Source organism: Notechis scutatus, chromosome 8, assembly GCF_049901735.1.
Source record: "Notechis scutatus isolate UNSWTSFEM ecotype Mainland chromosome 8, rNotScu1.2, whole genome shotgun sequence".
In the NCBI taxonomy this organism is placed as follows: Eukaryota; Metazoa; Chordata; class Lepidosauria; order Squamata; family Elapidae; genus Notechis; species Notechis scutatus.
In genome coordinates this window covers 1,972,030-1,989,067 of record NC_142016.1, presented here as the reverse complement: position 1 = coordinate 1,989,067, position 17,038 = coordinate 1,972,030, and the positions used below count along the sequence as shown (strand labels likewise).

Here is a 17,038-nt window from a genome sequence, read left to right as displayed (position 1 = left end):
ATATTGGATAAGGATAAGAACGTGGATAGGGGAAATAACCAAAGAACAAGCAGAGCTAAAACCAAAGATAGTCTTACTAGGCATAATAACAAGGAAATATGACACAAAAACACAATATCTAATGCTACACTTAATAACAGCGGCCAGAGTCATTTATGCACAAAATTGGAAAAATGGTACTATACCATCTGAGGAAAGTGTGATAAAGTATTACAGTGCGCTGAGATGGAGAGACTGACAATGGAAATAAAAGATAGAGGAGAAACTGAATGCCATTTGATTTGGAATAAATAGTAGATATAAAAATAAAGATATGAAATATTACAGTAGGATAATAAAATGTAAAATATGCACTATAAAACATAAAAGGGGAAAATATTCAGAATAATAAATACATATTGTACATGTTAGTGGAATAACATATATAAAGGAATATATATATGTATACACACACACACCAAAAATGTATGGAAACCATATGTATACCGATACTGAAGTGTTGCAAAAAAAATGAAAATTGTGTTATGAAATGAGGAAAATTGTTCAATAAAAATATTCAAAAGAAAAAAGAAAATAAATTCTGGGAGTTGGTCCACAAGTCATAAAGGGGCCATAGTTCCCCAGCCCTGTTCTACAGGAATATCTCAGAATGGGCAACCCGCTCCTGCTCAATAAAAGTAACCAAAAACAGAGTATAATTTCAAATGTGTTTTTTTTCTTTTATGACCAAGAGTTTCTGTAAGCGAATTGATGGCATTGTTAGCTCACTCGAACCAGAGTCTGCAGCTCGGAGCGAACTCAACGCAGAGCTCTTCTCTCTGGGAATTGCTTACAAAGGAATAAATCGTCCCCAATACAGACAAAGCCTTCTGGAAATACGCTAGTTAGTAGATTCAAATGGTTTTTGGGACAGAAGTCTGCGCTTGACCACTGCTGAACAGAAGGTCTCTCCACCTGTTCTCAAGTCAACCGCTCTGGTTCTGCACTGGCTTTCCTGACTTGACAGCCTTTGACAAGGAAACCAAGTAGCTCAGCCTCTGCCTGTCCCCAGCCAGGGAGACTGGAGAGGGGGGGCAGGGGGGATGCAGGGATAGATCCTGTCTCAAGAATCATCTCAGCACAAGCATTCCCCAGTCACTTTCACGTTCAATGCGGTCGGAATTCATCTGTTCCCCCACAGCAATAGATCCAAGTGAAAAAGGAGGAACATAAAAGGATCATCATGAATAATGGGGGCTTTTTCCAAGCTCTCCCCAAGGCCATTGTCCCACCCCTAATATACTAATTGTGTTCTTGGAAAGAATAATACATAGCTCCCAGACTAAGGCCATGTGCAAAGAAGGCACAGGATGTAGGAGATCAAACTCATGGAGCATTACAAAAACAAAACTATTTAAAATGAGAGGTGCCCAGTTCATACAGCAGGAGGAGTGAGAATTCAAGGCCACCACTGGTGTTGTGTCTGCTGCTCATCAAATTTCTGGAAAGGTCTGTCAGTTATGGAACCTGGAGCGACACTGCAAGGAAAGGGAAACCAGAAGCCTCCTTCTCTTGTGAATCTGAACAGAAGGGGGTCTCTCAGCTCGACTCAGGGCTCCAATGTGGAAGATCAATATCCTAGCCGGTCCCTCTCCTTTGCCTTCCTTGCTTCCTTCCATACAGAACAGGCTCTTTTCCCTTGAGCTTTCTGCCTCCTGCCAATCTCCAGTCCTGCTGCTTACATGTTTCTGCCTCTTTCCATCTGGCAGCCCCTAACGTTTTTACATAATAATTCAGAAGCAGACATCTTTGTGGGACGTCCATCTCGAGGCCTCGTCAGAAGGGGGCCAGCCTGGCCCTTCCCGGTGCCTCTTCTAGGCGTTGGGTGCTTCTTCCACATCAGGGTTTTCAGCCAGGTGAAGCTTTTGTCTAAGGTAAAGGGTTAAGAAATGAACAGGAAAAGGCGGAGAGCAGCCATTTATCCTGGCACTTTCTCTGGGCTTCTATAGCTCGGATAGACCAGCTGCCTGAAGTTTGGGACTTCAGCTCCTATCAGTCTCAGTCCAAATGACCAACAGCAAGGAATCTTGATGCAAGGTTGTATCTCGGGGTGAAAAAAGCCAAGATGGTAGCCACAACCAAAGATTCAATACATGTAAACAAAAGGGCAAGGCTTCAATTGTGCAGCTGCAGTCCTTGTCTTGACTAGTGTTTCTTTACCTTGGCAACTTTTAAGATGGGTGCACTTCAACAGACTTGCTGTCTGGGGAATTCTGGGAGTTGAAGTCCACCATCTTAAAGTTGCCAAGGTTGAGAAATGCTGGTCTTGCCTATTTGACCCCCATCTACCGAGGGACGTCTCTGCCATTGGTTCATCCTATGAAACATAATATTGTTATGAACATCAGCCATGTTGACTTAGTTCAGATTGCAGCTCTCTATTGAATCTGGAGCATGTAACATTAACATTGAGGAACCTGGAAGAGTACACCCACACCAACCTGTCTACTTGAAAAGATGGGCACTAACATCTGTTAAGATTGTTTACTCCTCCAATTTGGGAGGACCAAGCAACACAGACGTGGCTCATGGAATGTTTGCACACTGACAGTTCCCAAGATCAGTCTGTGAGCTCCATGACCAGGTGCAAAATTTAGCTCTCTTAAACTAGGTTGGCTCTCGTAACAATTGAGTGGGTGGTTTCACACCATACATGAGCCACCCAGGGCCATTTTAGCCTGTATTGCTATGTCTTGGTAACCAAACTTCTAAGATAAATCAGCATCTTTGCCCGCGGGTTGTTGATAGGAGAAAGGGGCTCACTTGTAATACAAGTAGTCCTCAATTTAGAACTGGTTGAATAGCAACCGTTCAAAGGTACCAGGGCCTCGAAAAAAGGTACTTCCAACCTCCCAGATTTGGAGCTCCAATGGCTGTGTCCCTATCTGCAGTCACATGACTGCATCTTGGATGCTCAGCAACCAGCCTGTGTTTATGCCAGTTTGCAGTCACGTGACCACAATTTATTGTGGTTTTTTTAAAAATGGAAAATGACAGTAAACACCAGTTTATGGACAAGGCACAGCATCTTAACAGGCACAGCATCTGCTTTAAAATGTTGTAAAATCCTGTGGGTGTCTCAATTTATGGCCATCATGACATATGGAAATTCCAGGCTACATTAGAGTAGTAAGGCAAGGACTACCTGCGCTTTGTACAAGTTGTACAGTGGCAGAGATGTTGTGTCATATTATCTTAATTGTTGTAGACCAGAGATTGGCTGCCCCTTGGATTTAAGTGTCCAGGGCAAAGCACAATGAAGTCCTTTACACAAGGACTCCCCGTCCCCATGGACACCCAGGCACTGCCTCCCCAGAAGCCACCTTGTTCTCTTAAACAGCACCCCATTCACATCCTTCTTCCTTCCCCACCTCCGGGCCAGTTTGCCAGGAGAACCACCTTGGGCCCTACAAAAAGGATACATGGAATTGCTGAGTTCTTCCAGCTGCAAAAACAAATGGAAAAAGCAAAAAAAAAAAAAAAGCATTGTGAACATATGCAAGAGGCACAACCCCAGAAGCCTTGTCCAAGATCACGTTACACCAGGCGCAGGGACAGGCACGAAGGAAGCTGCCCGACCATAATTCCAGGAGCTTAATTTAAACAACGAAACAAGATAAAGATATGGACAGATTAACAGAGTTGCAAGGGACCTTGTAGGTCATCTAGTCCAACCCCCTGCCCAAGCAGGCCCTACAGCATTTCTCACAGGTGGCAGTCCAGTCTTTCCTTAAAAGTCTCAAGTGATGAAGCTTCCACAATTTCCGAAGGCAAGCTATTCTATTGATTACATTGCTCTCACTGTCAGAAAGTTTCTCCTTATTTCCAGATTGAATCTCTCCTTGTTCAGCTTCCATCCATTATTCCTGTCTGGCCTTTGGGGGGCTTTGGAGAATAGCTTGACCCCCTCCTCCTCTCTGTGGCAGCCTCTCAAATACTGGAAGATGCTATCCTGTCTCCCCTGGTCCTTCTCTTCACTAGACCAACCATGCCCAGTTCCTGCAATCATTGCCCTATGAGCAGTGGTGGGAGCTAGGACATGGTCATCAAAACAAGGCACTCCCAACCCTTCCCCCATCTAGGACAAGGTCCACTTTTGTTTCAAATTGTTCTCCCATCAAGCCCAGCAGTCACCCTGAACCATGCAACTTATGGTCAGATCCGTGTATCTGCCATTCTTCAATGGAAGAAGAAGGGGGGGGGGGGTTGATACAAGTAATTCTTTTTTATGTAACCTGAATATTCTAACTCTTGTACTGAATCTGTATGACACAATTTACAACCATTGCCTGGCGCCCCAGATGCCTGGAAACTTCTCACCTCGGAGAGATGGCCATATAAATACGGAAAGAAACTTCCTGGGAATCTCTTCTCAGCTACGTTCTCAGAGGCGAGGGGAAAATAACGTGTTTGCTTCTGCGTATTGGCGAAATCCACACCGGACCAAGGGGAGGGGGTTCTAACTCCCTTTACTTGCGTGCCCAGAAGGATATCAGACCCTGCTTTGAACGTGGACTTGCTTTTTTTCCTCTTCAATAAAGAATTCCTTTTGAAATACCCAGTTTTCAAAAGTTCGTTCTTATCGTCTGAAGGAGGGAAGAGTCTGGTCCTTAGACTTATTTTAGTCCCCAGCCAAAGAAAGGAGGAGGACAGGAAAGGGAGGGGTCCTCTGAAGACGAGAAGGCGGCAATCGCTTGGGACACTCACGTTGGTCAGCAGCTGGTCCAGATTCCTGTCAGCTACGGTTTTCTTCTGGTCTTCCACAAGTTCCTCCACATAAACATCCAGGCTGAAGTGCAGGCGGGCGAGTTTCTCCTGCATCTCCCGGACATGTTCCAGCTGCTCAAAAGAACATTCCCTGCCTGCAGGCCCAGATGAGGATAGGGGTGCAGAGCAAAGGTGAGCCAAAGAGGGGAGGGGGAGAAATAAAAGGTTAATTCTGCTGGCTTTACCAAAAAGGTATTCATGGCGGCTAGCCGCACTGATTAAATGTTTCCAGCAACTGGGAGTTTCTTTGATTAAAGTTTCTAGTCCCTGAGGAAACAAAGAAAGTTCTGTACAGTCTGATAAGAGAACTGGTTTAAACCTGTTGTGGACCCTGACTTGAACTTTACTTACTTGCAATCTTTTTTATGCTTCATTATAACGTAAAAACCTCCTGAATATGAGGATATGCATTAACAAGATCAGACTAATGATATTTTGGGGTACTACAGAATATTACATGCTACATACTAAAGGTACTGAGCATGTGTGCTGCATCAGAGATGTCTCAAATGATGCTAACCAATGAAAACTCGTTCCAAACCCAGGAAGTTTAAACTGTATATAAAGTGATTTTCTTCTGTTCTAAGCTGCTCCTCTCCTCGGTGAGGTGCCTCTCCTTACTTGTGTACATAATTAAGACATTTTAATCTACTTTTCTGGCTTGGGTTCTATTTGAGCAAGGTACTCTGGGCTAATGGATATGAGGCATTTATGGCTAACAGTGTGATAATTCTACTCAGCTCAACAATCGGGCACAAGGTGTATTAAACAGAACATGACATTTTCTTACAAACTGAAAGCATCCGTTGGTAAAAACACAAACTATATCTATTATTGGAATCCTTAGAACAATGATTCTCAACCTGGGCAGCTTGAAGTTGTGTGGATTTTAACTCTCTGAATTCCCCCGCCAACATGGTTGTCAAGGTTTAGAAATGCTGCTTTAGAAGTAGAAAACCAAAGTATCAAAGGAGCATAAACCTTGCACTTGATTGAAATTTCCCTCCTCCGACATTGGAGCTTGTGTACATGTCCCCATGTAATCCATATGTAAGTTGCTAAGGAAAGCTGCTCTCCCACATCTTCTGGGGAAAATCAAACGAGCTTTATAATGGGACAATTTTTCTATCCCTGTCAAGCCTGAGGAATGCTAATTGTTGCAGCAAGAGAATTATTAGAAAGACAGGACAACTTCTTCCACATAGACAAGTGGATTAACAATGGAGCCGTTTGACATAGAAATGCATCTAGACAAGGTTTGGGGCATTGGTGGCCAGGGAGTGACAAGCAAGATTTAACATCAAAGAGACAAGAGAATTGGTAGGGGAGGAACTAAGGAGAGGGAGGAAACCCCAATTAATTACAACGCTTCTCCTCTGGTAATACTGATTTGCAAACTAGGGCATACAAAACCTTTGCTAGAGCAGTACTTGAATACAGCTCCACTCTCTGGAATCTGCACTGCATATCAGACATTAATACAATTGAGCCAGTCCTGAAGTATTTCACGAGAAGAGTACTACACTCCTCTGCTCGCAACAGAATACCCTACATCACCAGGCTTGAAATTTTGGGCTTGGACAACCTTGAACTACGCCGCCTACGGTTGGACTTAAGTGTAGTACACAAAATTATCTGCTACAATGTCCTACCAGTCAATGACTACTTCAGCTTCAACTGCAACAACACAAGAGCACACAACAGATACAAACTCAAGGTTAACCACTCCAAACTTGATTGCAGTACGACTTCAGCAACAGAGTGGTCAATGCCTGAAATGCACTACCTGACTCTGTTGTTACATCCCCACTCCTTTTCCCTCAAAGTATCTACCACTGACCTCACTCCTTTCCTAAGAGGTCTTGTGAGGGGCGTGCATAAGTGCACCAATGTGCCTACAGTCCCTGTCCTATTGTTTCTTATATATATATTTTTATTTTTCTTATATGTATCCATGTATTCATAACTATGTTTTTACTTATACCTATTATCTTGTAAGCAATTGACAAATAAAAAATAAAAAAATAAAGCTTTATTCTACAACAGGGCTGGGGAACTATGGTCCCTTTTATGACTTGACTTCAACTCCCAGAATTGCTGAACCAGCCATGGCTATCTTAGAAATTCTGGGAGTTAAAGTCCACAAGTCATAGAGGGGACATAGTTCCCCAACATCGTGTCTACCATCCCTGTCCTATTGTCCCCATTTATTCGTACTTATTTCCTATATTCTTACTCGTGTTTTTTTTTTATTTCTATTATATTGTAAGCATTTGACTAAATAAATAAATAATCCATTTAATTCATCTCTGATTTCACAAATGGCTAAGAGCCTTTCTAAACCAGCTAGACAAGATTAGAGATAATTTAGGATTTAAACCTGCCTCTTCTCTCTCTGCCCAGCATAACACAGTCTAGAGCGAGGGTCCCCGAACTTGGCCACTTTAAGACTTGTGGACTTCAATTCTGGCTGGAGAATTCTGGGAGTTGAAATCCACAAGTCTTAAAGTGGCCAAGTTTGGAGACCTCTGTCCTAGAGATATCCCAGTATCAAAGACCTTACCAAAAGCTTGCAGCTTCCCTGAATGGAAATCATTCAGCAGGTTAAGGAGGCCCCCTTCCATCTCGTACACATCAGAGACGTCGGTCAGGAACGAATGCTGCAGGGGGGTGCCCACCACAGACCCCGCATTGCCCCCAAGCTGGGGGACTCGTGATGTCTCCTTGCTTGCTCTGCCACAGAAAACAAGGACAGGTGAACTCTGAGGCGATAATGGCAGGAAACCAGCCAGGCTTCAAGACAAAAGCAGGCTCCCCACCCCTCAAGATTGGCACAGCAGCTGTCCTCCCCTGCAGAAAAAGCTTTGGCATTGCCTGAAGGGTGACTTGCAAGGACTGGCATTTTGACTGCCTATTAAAAAGCTGCTGATGGGGTGTTTTTATACTGCTGGCTGAGCCTCCATGTTCCCACCTGCCCTCCTGCAACTCTGCACCATAAATGCAGTGGTCCCTTGACATACATATACCTGCATTTGCACAAACCTAGGCTTGTCTGGTTATAACTCTGAATGGTTTTTTGTGACTTAAAGAGTTCACTGCAATGTGCAAACTCAGAAAGGAAGCTAGCTTGGTGACCACATCAAACATGCTGTGCAAATACATCTGGACCCGACTGGCCCTATTAAAGTTTTCTTTTACTGAATTGTGATTATATAATGCATAGCTGGCTGGAGAATTGTGGGAGTTGAAGTCCACCCGTCTTAAAGTGACCAAGTTTGGGGACCCCTGTTCTAAATGAAGCATATTGCAAATGCATTATTATTACCACCTGAAGTCTGCTCACATTTCAACTCCCAGCAAGAAGCTGTTCCCACCCCGAGGGATGCTGGGAATTGTGATTTCGGGACATCCTTTTTCTTTGCTGGGAGTTGAAATGTGAGCAGACTCAGGTGGTAATAATAATGCATTTGCAATATGCTTCATTTAGAACAGGTCCCAAATTTGCACTTTAAGACGTGGTGGATTAATCTCCACACTCTCAGCCAGCTGTGCTGGCTGGAGAATTCTGGGAGTTGAAGTGCACCCGTCTTAAAGTGGCCAAGTTTGGAGACCTCTGGTATAATGCTAGGAGAATGTGAAAGAAGTATCTTAACTGAGCTGAGGGGCCCCCTCAGACCCTTGACTCAAACCCATCACTGCAGGATGAGCTTTCAAACCCCTGATTGCTCAATGAGATCTGAAGCAGGTTATGCTTCAGATAACACTAAGGCACAAGATTAGAGGCACAACTCAAGTGCGAGTCACAAAACGTTTTAAAATGCACATAGAGCCCCCTCGGGTGTCAGTAACACTTATCTGAGGAAGAACCCACGTGGGCTCAGCTCCGTGTTTCACCCCAGTCGAGGTTGTTTCCTCGTGACTTCATCAGCAGGACTAGACAGATTTCTTAGTGGCAAGACTGGAGCAGTTTTTAATTGGCTTCTGAGAAGTTTTTGTCAACTCTGAAGTTTCAACCCAGCCCTGACTCGGCTACTTTTCCAAGCTCAGATTGCTGCCCCCAGTTGAAAGAGTTCTGTTACTTATTATAGTTTTGTTTAAAATAGTCAAATGCTTTTCCCTGTTGCCTTTTGTTCTCATCCTTGTTTGCTGGGGTTGGTTCTAGTGCTTTATGATGCTCTGAGCCAGCTTCTGACATGGGCTGGAATAGCGATCGAAAATAAATGAATCTTCCATCTATGTGAGATTCTACCTGCCTGTGATGACCCAAAGGGGGGTGGCACAAAGGCAACACAGTCAGACAATCAGTAGGAGTCCCTTTATTAGCTCCAACTTTGCCCCCAATGTCCTGGTTACCTTCTGGCTGGAGAAAAAACTCTCCCCGGAACAGCCTTTGGCTGCAGAGAATCAAGTCCAAAACGTGGTCAACAAAAACTGTAACTATAAGTCCAAACAAGGCAAAATGAGGTAGTTAGTTTGGCAGGGCAGGAGAGTGAATTCCAGACATGAAGGAACAGCAATAACTCAACATGGTTGGGAAGATGCCAGGAACGCAGATAACCAAAGTCAACACAAGATAAACTCACATTGCTCCCAGCAGATGCCACACTCGGCATGCATTTCTTTTAAACTCTCTTCCCAGGTGTGGCTAATGAAGGGAATCAGAACCCTTTCCTCCCCCGTAAGCCACGCAACCCACGTTGCTCTCTTCTCCGTCCCTCCCTGCGTACCCTAGGATGAAGTGGGGGTGGGCCTGGGTCTTGCTCTGAATTCCCTCTCTCTTTTTCTACCTCTTCCCTGCTCTGCCCAGCCGGACTTTGCCCTTCCCCAGTTTCCTCCACAGCCAACGGAGCCACACTCCCACTCCCTGATGGCTGTTCATCTTCCTCCTTGGATTCAAACTCCAACAGGCGCATGACACTGCCCTTGCTGAAAATGCTGCCAGAATGCCAGTGCCTGGCCTGGCCCAATGCCCTCAGAGGCCTGCTCTGCCCCGTCCTCACGCTGACCTCTTAAACTTGGCTCTTGGCCTTGGAGATGAGAGGTGTGGCGTCCCCAGCGAGAAAGAGGCACTCTTGCTGGCCGGACCAGGCAGCTTGCGCAGCGCACTCGCAGGCACCGGCTGGGTGAGGTGAGCCTTCGGGCTCTTCTTCTTCCTCTCCTCCATTGTGGAAGTCTCCCTCTCAGTCACCCAACCTGGAAGAGAAGAGCAAGCAAGATGGAGGAGGCCAAGCGAAAGTAACCCTCGAGCGATGACTTTGGAATTCAGCCTGCACTGAATTCCATACTTGAGGAAAGCCTCACAGGTCATTGGATCAGAAGGACAATGAGGACTAGGAACGTTTTCTGAAGAGGAAAGTTCATGCTGGCAACTGCTTCTGGACTTTTTGCTCAAAAATGAAAACACTAGGCTTTGATGACTAGAATGATTTTGCTGTTACAGAAATGGTTTGAAATATTTAGAAATGTTTAGCAAAAGATTGAGGACACAAATATATATTTTTATCTTACTACATTGAAAAAAGTCGGGAAAAGTCACTACTTTTTTGCCTTTCTCTTTTCACCTTTCCCCCCTTCTTTTTGGGTTATCTAAGGTAAATAAGAATAAGGGGTGACATGATAGCATCATTTCAGTATTTGAGAGGCTGCCACAAAGAAGAGGGAATGGATGGAAACTAATCAAGGAGAGACGCAACCTGGAATTAAGGAGAAACTTCCTAACTGTGAGGACAATTAACCAGTGGAACAGCTGGCCTCTGGAAATCGTGGGTGGTCCAACCACCTCCCTTTATGGATTGGTTTTTTTTTGGGGGGCATGTAGCAAACACAGCTGAGAGAGTTTGCAGGGCAGATGGAGCAGCTTCTTTCTCTCTGTCCTGCCCACCTGCTTCCACAGGATGGTTGCACCTAAATCTGGGGCCAGAGCTTTTTCTCACCACTGATAGTGACCAGTGATTTGGATACAGCGGTTCATGTTTTGGGGTGAAATCTACACAGGATGGATTTTGTAGTATCAACATTGACTTTGTAGTATTGTTGCATGTGCTAACTAACATAGTTATTGTGTATTTTAATCTAACTTATTTTTCTCTCTTTTTAAATGATGCTAATGGTTTAATTGAGAACTTGTAACATTCCCAAGCTTCAAGATAAAAACTGTCTTTGTTCCCCAGATCAGAATAGGATGGGATGTTTGGAGTTGGTCTGGTTTGTCTCTCTGTGAACTCCAAACTACTTTATGACTCTCTTTTTTTTTGTCATTCACATCTTAAAATTTATGCCCCCCCCTTTCGTCAGACCTCATTTAAATGGACACAGGTGTGTTGTAACATGCAATGTTTAACTCCATGTAACTGATTTAGAATGCCAAGGAGGGGTTATTTTTGCCCTGCCCAACTTTTCTCTTGCTTTTTCTTTGATCAAAGGGACGGAAAGCTGGCCTCTGGGTTCCCTCTTTGAATGAGAGGAGTCCGGTTTTTTTTGCCAGGACGTTCAAATTTCATAAAATGACCTTCCCGTCTCGATCTGTTTCCTTGGCTCGCCCGAGGAAAGAGGCCAGGAAGCCACGTCCCTGGAAGCTTAGCCCGGGGCAGGAACCCTTCAGGATGGGCGCAGGACCGATTCACGTGAGCCAGCAAAGGCTCCAAAGCTCTCCCACCGCCTCGTTTCCCACCTGAAGCTTCCCGGGCGTCCCCGATCGGTTCTCCGCTCTTTTTCTTTCCGCAAAAAGAGGCGCCGCTTTCCAAAGGCAGGAGCCCCCGCCTCCTCCGCCGCCCCCGATGGGGAAGCCGAACCGCCGGCCAAGGGAGCAGCTGGAGACACACGCGCCCCGGCTGCTCCCCGGACCGGAGGCCCCTGCCGGCCGGGAGCTCCGAGGGAGCGCGGAAAGGGTCGCGAGGCTGCGCGGCCCCGGAGGAGCCCTGGCGGCGCCGGCCCAGCCAGCCCGAACGCGGCACCGGCACCGGAGCCCCCGCCCCCGATCGGGGTCAATCCCGGTCCGGCTCACCCGCAGCCCCGCCGGCTTCCCCGCGAGGGCCAAGTCCGGGCTGAGCGGCCCGCCACCCTCCAGCCCGGCCTTCCTGCTGCCCTCCGCTTCGGGATTCGGCGTCCGGGCGAGGGCAGGGCAGCCGGGGGGAGCGGCGCTCGGCTCGGCCTGAGAGCAGGCGGGGAGCGGAGGGAACCCCACCCCGCCCGCCTGGGATAACAAAGAGAACCTTTCACGGCTCCCGGGCAGCCTCGCCGGCCTCTCCGGCGCCGAGCTTGGGAGTCCCCAGCCGAGCTGACGGCCGCTGCAGCCGCTGCAGGCGGGGCTGGACCAGGGGATGGGATTCAATGTTGCTTTACTGCTGGTGCTGTGGGCGTGGCGTGGTGGGCGTGCCAGGGGAAAAGGATATACAGCAAAATCCCCCTTCCCTCCCCCTCCCCACTAACCTGCTTTCCAGCTCCGTTCTCCTGTGCAGGGCAACCAAAGGAGACCCAGCCCATCAGCTGGGACTCGATGGGAGGCGAAGAGATGGGGTTGGTGGGGCCAATCAGAGGCGGTATCTGCCGGGTCTCCAAACTACTCCAAATTTCCACTACTGGTTCTCCAGAACTGGTCAGAACCGGCTGAATCCCACCTCTGGAATCATTGCAGTCGTTAAGTTAGTAGCCCAATGTTAAGTGAATCATGGCTTCCTCGTAGTTTTTACTTGTCCATCACAAAAGGTGATCACCTGACCCTGGGACATTGCAAGTGACAATGAGTCTTTTGGCAATTGTGGAAGGGGGGGGGCGGCTGCAACAGTTGTGTGGAAAATGGTCATGTCACTTTTTTCAGTGCCATCCTCATTTTGAGCAGACACTAAGCAAACTATTAAGGTGAGGACTAGTATGTTTTTTGACGGCCTGTTCCTTGACAGATGGGTAATGCTAAAAGGCAAAAACTGTATTTCAGAATCTTCATTTCAACCTTTCCTAAGGTTGATTGCTTTGTTGCTAGTGTATCAACTTTGATCTTGGTCTCATTTCGTCCCTGGGCTTCTTGATTTACTTCCCTTACTAGATCTGGCAGTTCCTTTGGGTCTTCAGCTGTCTGCACAGTGTTCTCAACCCAACCAGGGTTAACGTTTCTTCCTCCAGTTTTAAAACCCCACTTAGCTTCTTCCAGTCCAACTTCCATTTGTATATATTCAGCATACAGGTTGGATCAATAAGGAGAGGAGACCCTGCCTGGCCTTGCTCAGTGGGCAGCCTGGAGCCCTCTTTCGCACTCATCTCACTTCATCGCCTGTCATCCTGGTCTTGGTTCTCCTAAAGGAGCTTTTTCAAAAGGCAACTGTTTTTTTGTTTTTCCTTGAAAATGTTTTGCTTCTCGTCTAAGAAGCTTCTTCAGTTCTGACTGAATGGTGGGGAATGGAAGGAGTTATATTCCTTGCAGTCATCTGGTTGTTAGCACTCTCTGTGTGTTGTGGCCACGCAAGTCTATCTGTGCCCTCAGGATCACCTGAACCACAGTGCAAATGGCTATGGAGCCTTCTTGGAACTGCGGAAAGCACTGTGCTGTACATAGTAGATGGGGTTGTATCCCTCCCCCTCTGCTGAGAAAGCAATGTGTTGGTTGTAATTTTGTTTCTCCAATGTACAGATCTGCACATCTCACTGCATTGTATTGCACATATCATATTGTGCTTGGGTACTTTATACTTGGAGTGGACAAGCATTAGTGTATTCTTGGGTTTAAAGTGTGCACGAACGCCGTGTTGGTTGAAAATCCTCCTGAGCTTTTCAGATATTTCTGCACCGTATGGAATGACAACGTTGCTTCATTTGTTGTTCTCGTCTTTTTCAGCTATGGAGGTGCTCCTGCTGGGTTTTTCTAGATTTGATGAAGGCCCAGCTGGGATAGCCACAGTGTCATGCCCCTGTTGGAGTCTGATTCCAAGGGAGTGGAAGTGTGGCTCCGGAGGTTGTGGAGGAAACTGGGGAAGGGCACAGGCCGGCTGGGCAGTCAGAGGAAGACACAGGCCCATCCCCTCTTCTTCCTAGGGCACACAGGGAGGAACGGAGAAGGGAGCAACGTCAATGGCATGGTCTACGGGGAGGTAAGGGCCTTGATCCCTTTCATGGGCTGCAGCTGTGAGGACTGTTTAAAAGGACGGACTGCGCATGGGCCAGTGCTGGAAACAAAGTGAAAATATTTCTAGTCTGTCCATTATCATCTGAGTTTGGCGTCCTTCCCAGTGTTTGTATTTTGATATCTGTGGACATCTTCAAGCCCTTATCCTGCCTTGTCTCAGTAATTGCTTCAGTATGGTTTGTGTTGTTTTTTCTATTTATAATTTATATGTACTTTGAGTTTGAACGGAAGTTCTTCCTTTTTGTTACTGTTTGTGGGGGTGTTTTTTGTCTCCAGTCAATGATAATTGGAGCTTTAAAGCCAAGTTGAAGGAATTAAAGAGACTTCACCTATTTTTGTGACTGTGTTGCTTTTGTATACCACCCTGGGTCATCACACACTGAGGGTTCTGTGGGTTTCCTTGATGTGTTTTAGTTCTTTTCTTTTCCCTCTTTACTGGTAGGCAAACTTTCATGCCGGTGGTGTAGGGTTCTGAACACTCCCATTTTGTGTTGACCACCCACTTCGATCTCCACATCTCTTCTGTACTTTTCAATAGCCTGCTTCCACCTTTCTTTCAATCAGGTCTGTCTGTCCACTGATGTCCTTTACCACAATCTGAACTCCTTCTGACTTAAGAGATCTCTTCAAAGATCTTTTTCCATGTCTGTTTCTACCTTCAGTGTCGTTACAGATGTAATATTGTGCCTTGTCTTTACTTTCTCAAACTCTTTAGTCTTTCCAAGATATCATCTTTCTTGGCTTTGGCCTCTTTTTTTTTTCTTCTTGACAATTTCCAGAGTTTGTTCTGACATCCAGCGTGCCTTCTTCTGTTTCATCATCTTTAGCACTGTTTTAACTTTCACATTTGATACCCTTCCATGGTTCCTCTGGTTACACATCAGAGTTCAGGAACTCAAAGCAGATTCCTGAGGTTGTCTTTGAAAATAGGGGTTGAAGAGCATATTGTGGGAACTAGTAATCTTTATTCTTTTGCTTTAGTCCAATTGGAAATTTGCATATGAGCAGTTTGCAATTTGTCTCAGTCAACCCAGTCCATGTTTTGCTATTACAATTGCACTTTCTCATTTCTCAATATAGTCAATATGTATCAATATAGTCAGTTTGATTTCTGTCTGGGCATTATTCTGATTTGAAGAATATGATGGCAAGAAATCTCAGTTTGATATAAAATGACAAATTGTTTTCTGATTTATACCTAAGCCATTTAGTCCAACAGTTTTTCTCATTATTTCCAGCTTTGGCATCATTCAGCATTATATCATCGATCACTTTTAAATTGTTTAGCCACGTGGTAAAAATTGGTAAAAAGACAGGCTTCCTTCCTTGTTTTCTCCTCATTACAAGATGCCTTTGCTTGTGGTGACAAAAATGACTGTTTGCCTCCCACATCTTCCTGTATGGCTGCTGCCCAGAGAGAGAGGAGGCCTGCTTCTTTGGCTGGAACCTTTAAGGGGCCTTGGCCGACCCCGCTGGGTGTAAACAGCTTCCTGCCACTTCAGCTCATCTCTCCCACCATCACCCACCCCAGACAGTATGGAAGGGCTCGGAAGGAGAGGTGGAAACATCTGCTGTGTATCAAATTCTCACAGTATCAAAACGGGTGACACGAAAGGAAGACAAACAACAGGTACATGTTGCATTTCTATTGGGTACAAAGATACATACAACAGAAAGTCTATTGTACAACAGCATTAAAAATTGGAAGATTTTCTTGACACCGCAGAAGACAAGAAAAAAATATGGAAAAAAAAGGTGACCTCCCCAGCTTTACAATCTCCTCTTCCTCCTCCTCCTCTTGGGAGAGCTGTAGGGCCCTTTCCCAACTATTCATTCTCTTCTTGCCAGCTGACTGAATGGAGGAAAATTTCAGCAGCAACTGAACCCCAAAGAAAACAGGGGGCCCGATCTCCCACTTGGGGCAGGGGTTACATTGTACAAACTGTGGTAGTAATTATCATTTCCTAAAACTTGGCTCTTATTTTTCCAGAGGAACTGCTGGGGGACGGGACACAGCAGGCAGACTGGCCTCTTTACTCAACAACGAGCAGCCTCCCCTCCCAAACCCCTCCTGAAGTGGAAAGGAAGCTACCAGCGATAGAATAATTTTATATTAATACTTTAAATGGCCCTGATTAAGCATCTGTCTAAAAGATTTAAGTTTATGATTGCTTTTAAGACCAAAAGTGGCACAAATTAAAATGATGAATTGGCTGAAAGTGAAGAAGGGTCCAAATGAACAAAATGACCCTCCCCAAAACCCTCTTGGGACACCTTCTCATCACATGATACTGTAGATAAACAATCCATCAAAAGTGCTATTAGGACACACCTCAGGCAGCCAAAGAGTTGGACCAAGGTTGTTCTGGCTCCTGGGCCTATCGCCTGTGTGGTCTAGACTTGGGAGGTTAAGTTTTGTCTCCTTGAAAGTTACACACAGGAGAATTTACTTTGCCACCCAAAATTCACCAGGAACAAACACAGGCAGGAATGCTTAGCATGTGCAAAACAGTTAAGGAAGCAAACCTTTGGATTAAATCTTTAGTACATACATACACTCGCTTTGTCTGTGTGTTTATGTGCATGCACACATATAATCATAGAGGCAACTGTGAAGTCAATAAGGCTATTGAGACATCGATTCTGGAAGTAGCAAAGTCCTGGAGAGGATGCCTCCTCCACCCACACCGCTGAAGGGGCCACCTTGGTCTCTGTCCCCATGTCACAGTAACACATCAGCTTTATTCTCCACCTTCTCTACCTCACCCCCACCCCGCCGTGCCCTGCAAACTAGACTAAAAAGAATAATCTACCACATTATCAAACTCCTGAGTCTCCAGCACTGGCTTTAAAGGGCAGGTCTGGTAATTTATTTATTTTTTAACGAAAACTTTAGGGGGGAAAAAAAGAATCAACCCTCAAAGTCCCACTGAGATTTTTTTTGCTTTGCATCTGCATTAGTATGGCACTCAACTGAGAGCTACAACAGCCAGATGTGAAGGTGGGAGGAGGTCAAAATTAGCAAGCTTCCCCTGCTTTGCTCCCCACCTTTTAAAAGGCTCCTGGCTGGATTTGCCACACACCCCGCTACGTGTTCACACAGCACCACGCAGAGAA

General features: G+C 45.7%; 1 protein-coding gene across 3 annotated transcripts; it reads right to left on the bottom strand.

Annotated features, from left to right (window-relative positions):
- Positions 1-56: 56 nt before the first annotated feature.
- On the bottom strand, positions 57-12,185 carry CCDC28B (coiled-coil domain containing 28B). 3 transcript variants are annotated; one of them, XM_087970470.1, is made up of 6 exons: positions 12,018-12,185; positions 9,813-9,999; positions 7,370-7,539; positions 4,747-4,901; positions 3,462-3,484; positions 57-1,908 (listed from the first exon to the last, which is right to left on the bottom strand). In XM_087970470.1, the coding sequence occupies exons 2-6, from the start codon at positions 9,968-9,970 to the stop codon at positions 1,854-1,856; spliced, it is 561 nt and encodes a 186-aa protein (XP_087826596.1). In that variant the 5' UTR covers positions 9,971-9,999; positions 12,018-12,185; the 3' UTR covers positions 57-1,853. The 3 variants fall into 3 exon arrangements, with proteins under 3 accessions (XP_087826596.1, XP_087826597.1, XP_026529486.1); XM_087970471.1 differs by lacking the exon at positions 12,018-12,185 and adding an exon at positions 11,810-11,969; XM_026673701.2 differs by lacking the exon at positions 12,018-12,185 and having other exon boundaries at positions 9,813-10,246.
- Positions 12,186-17,038: the final 4,853 nt, after the last annotated feature.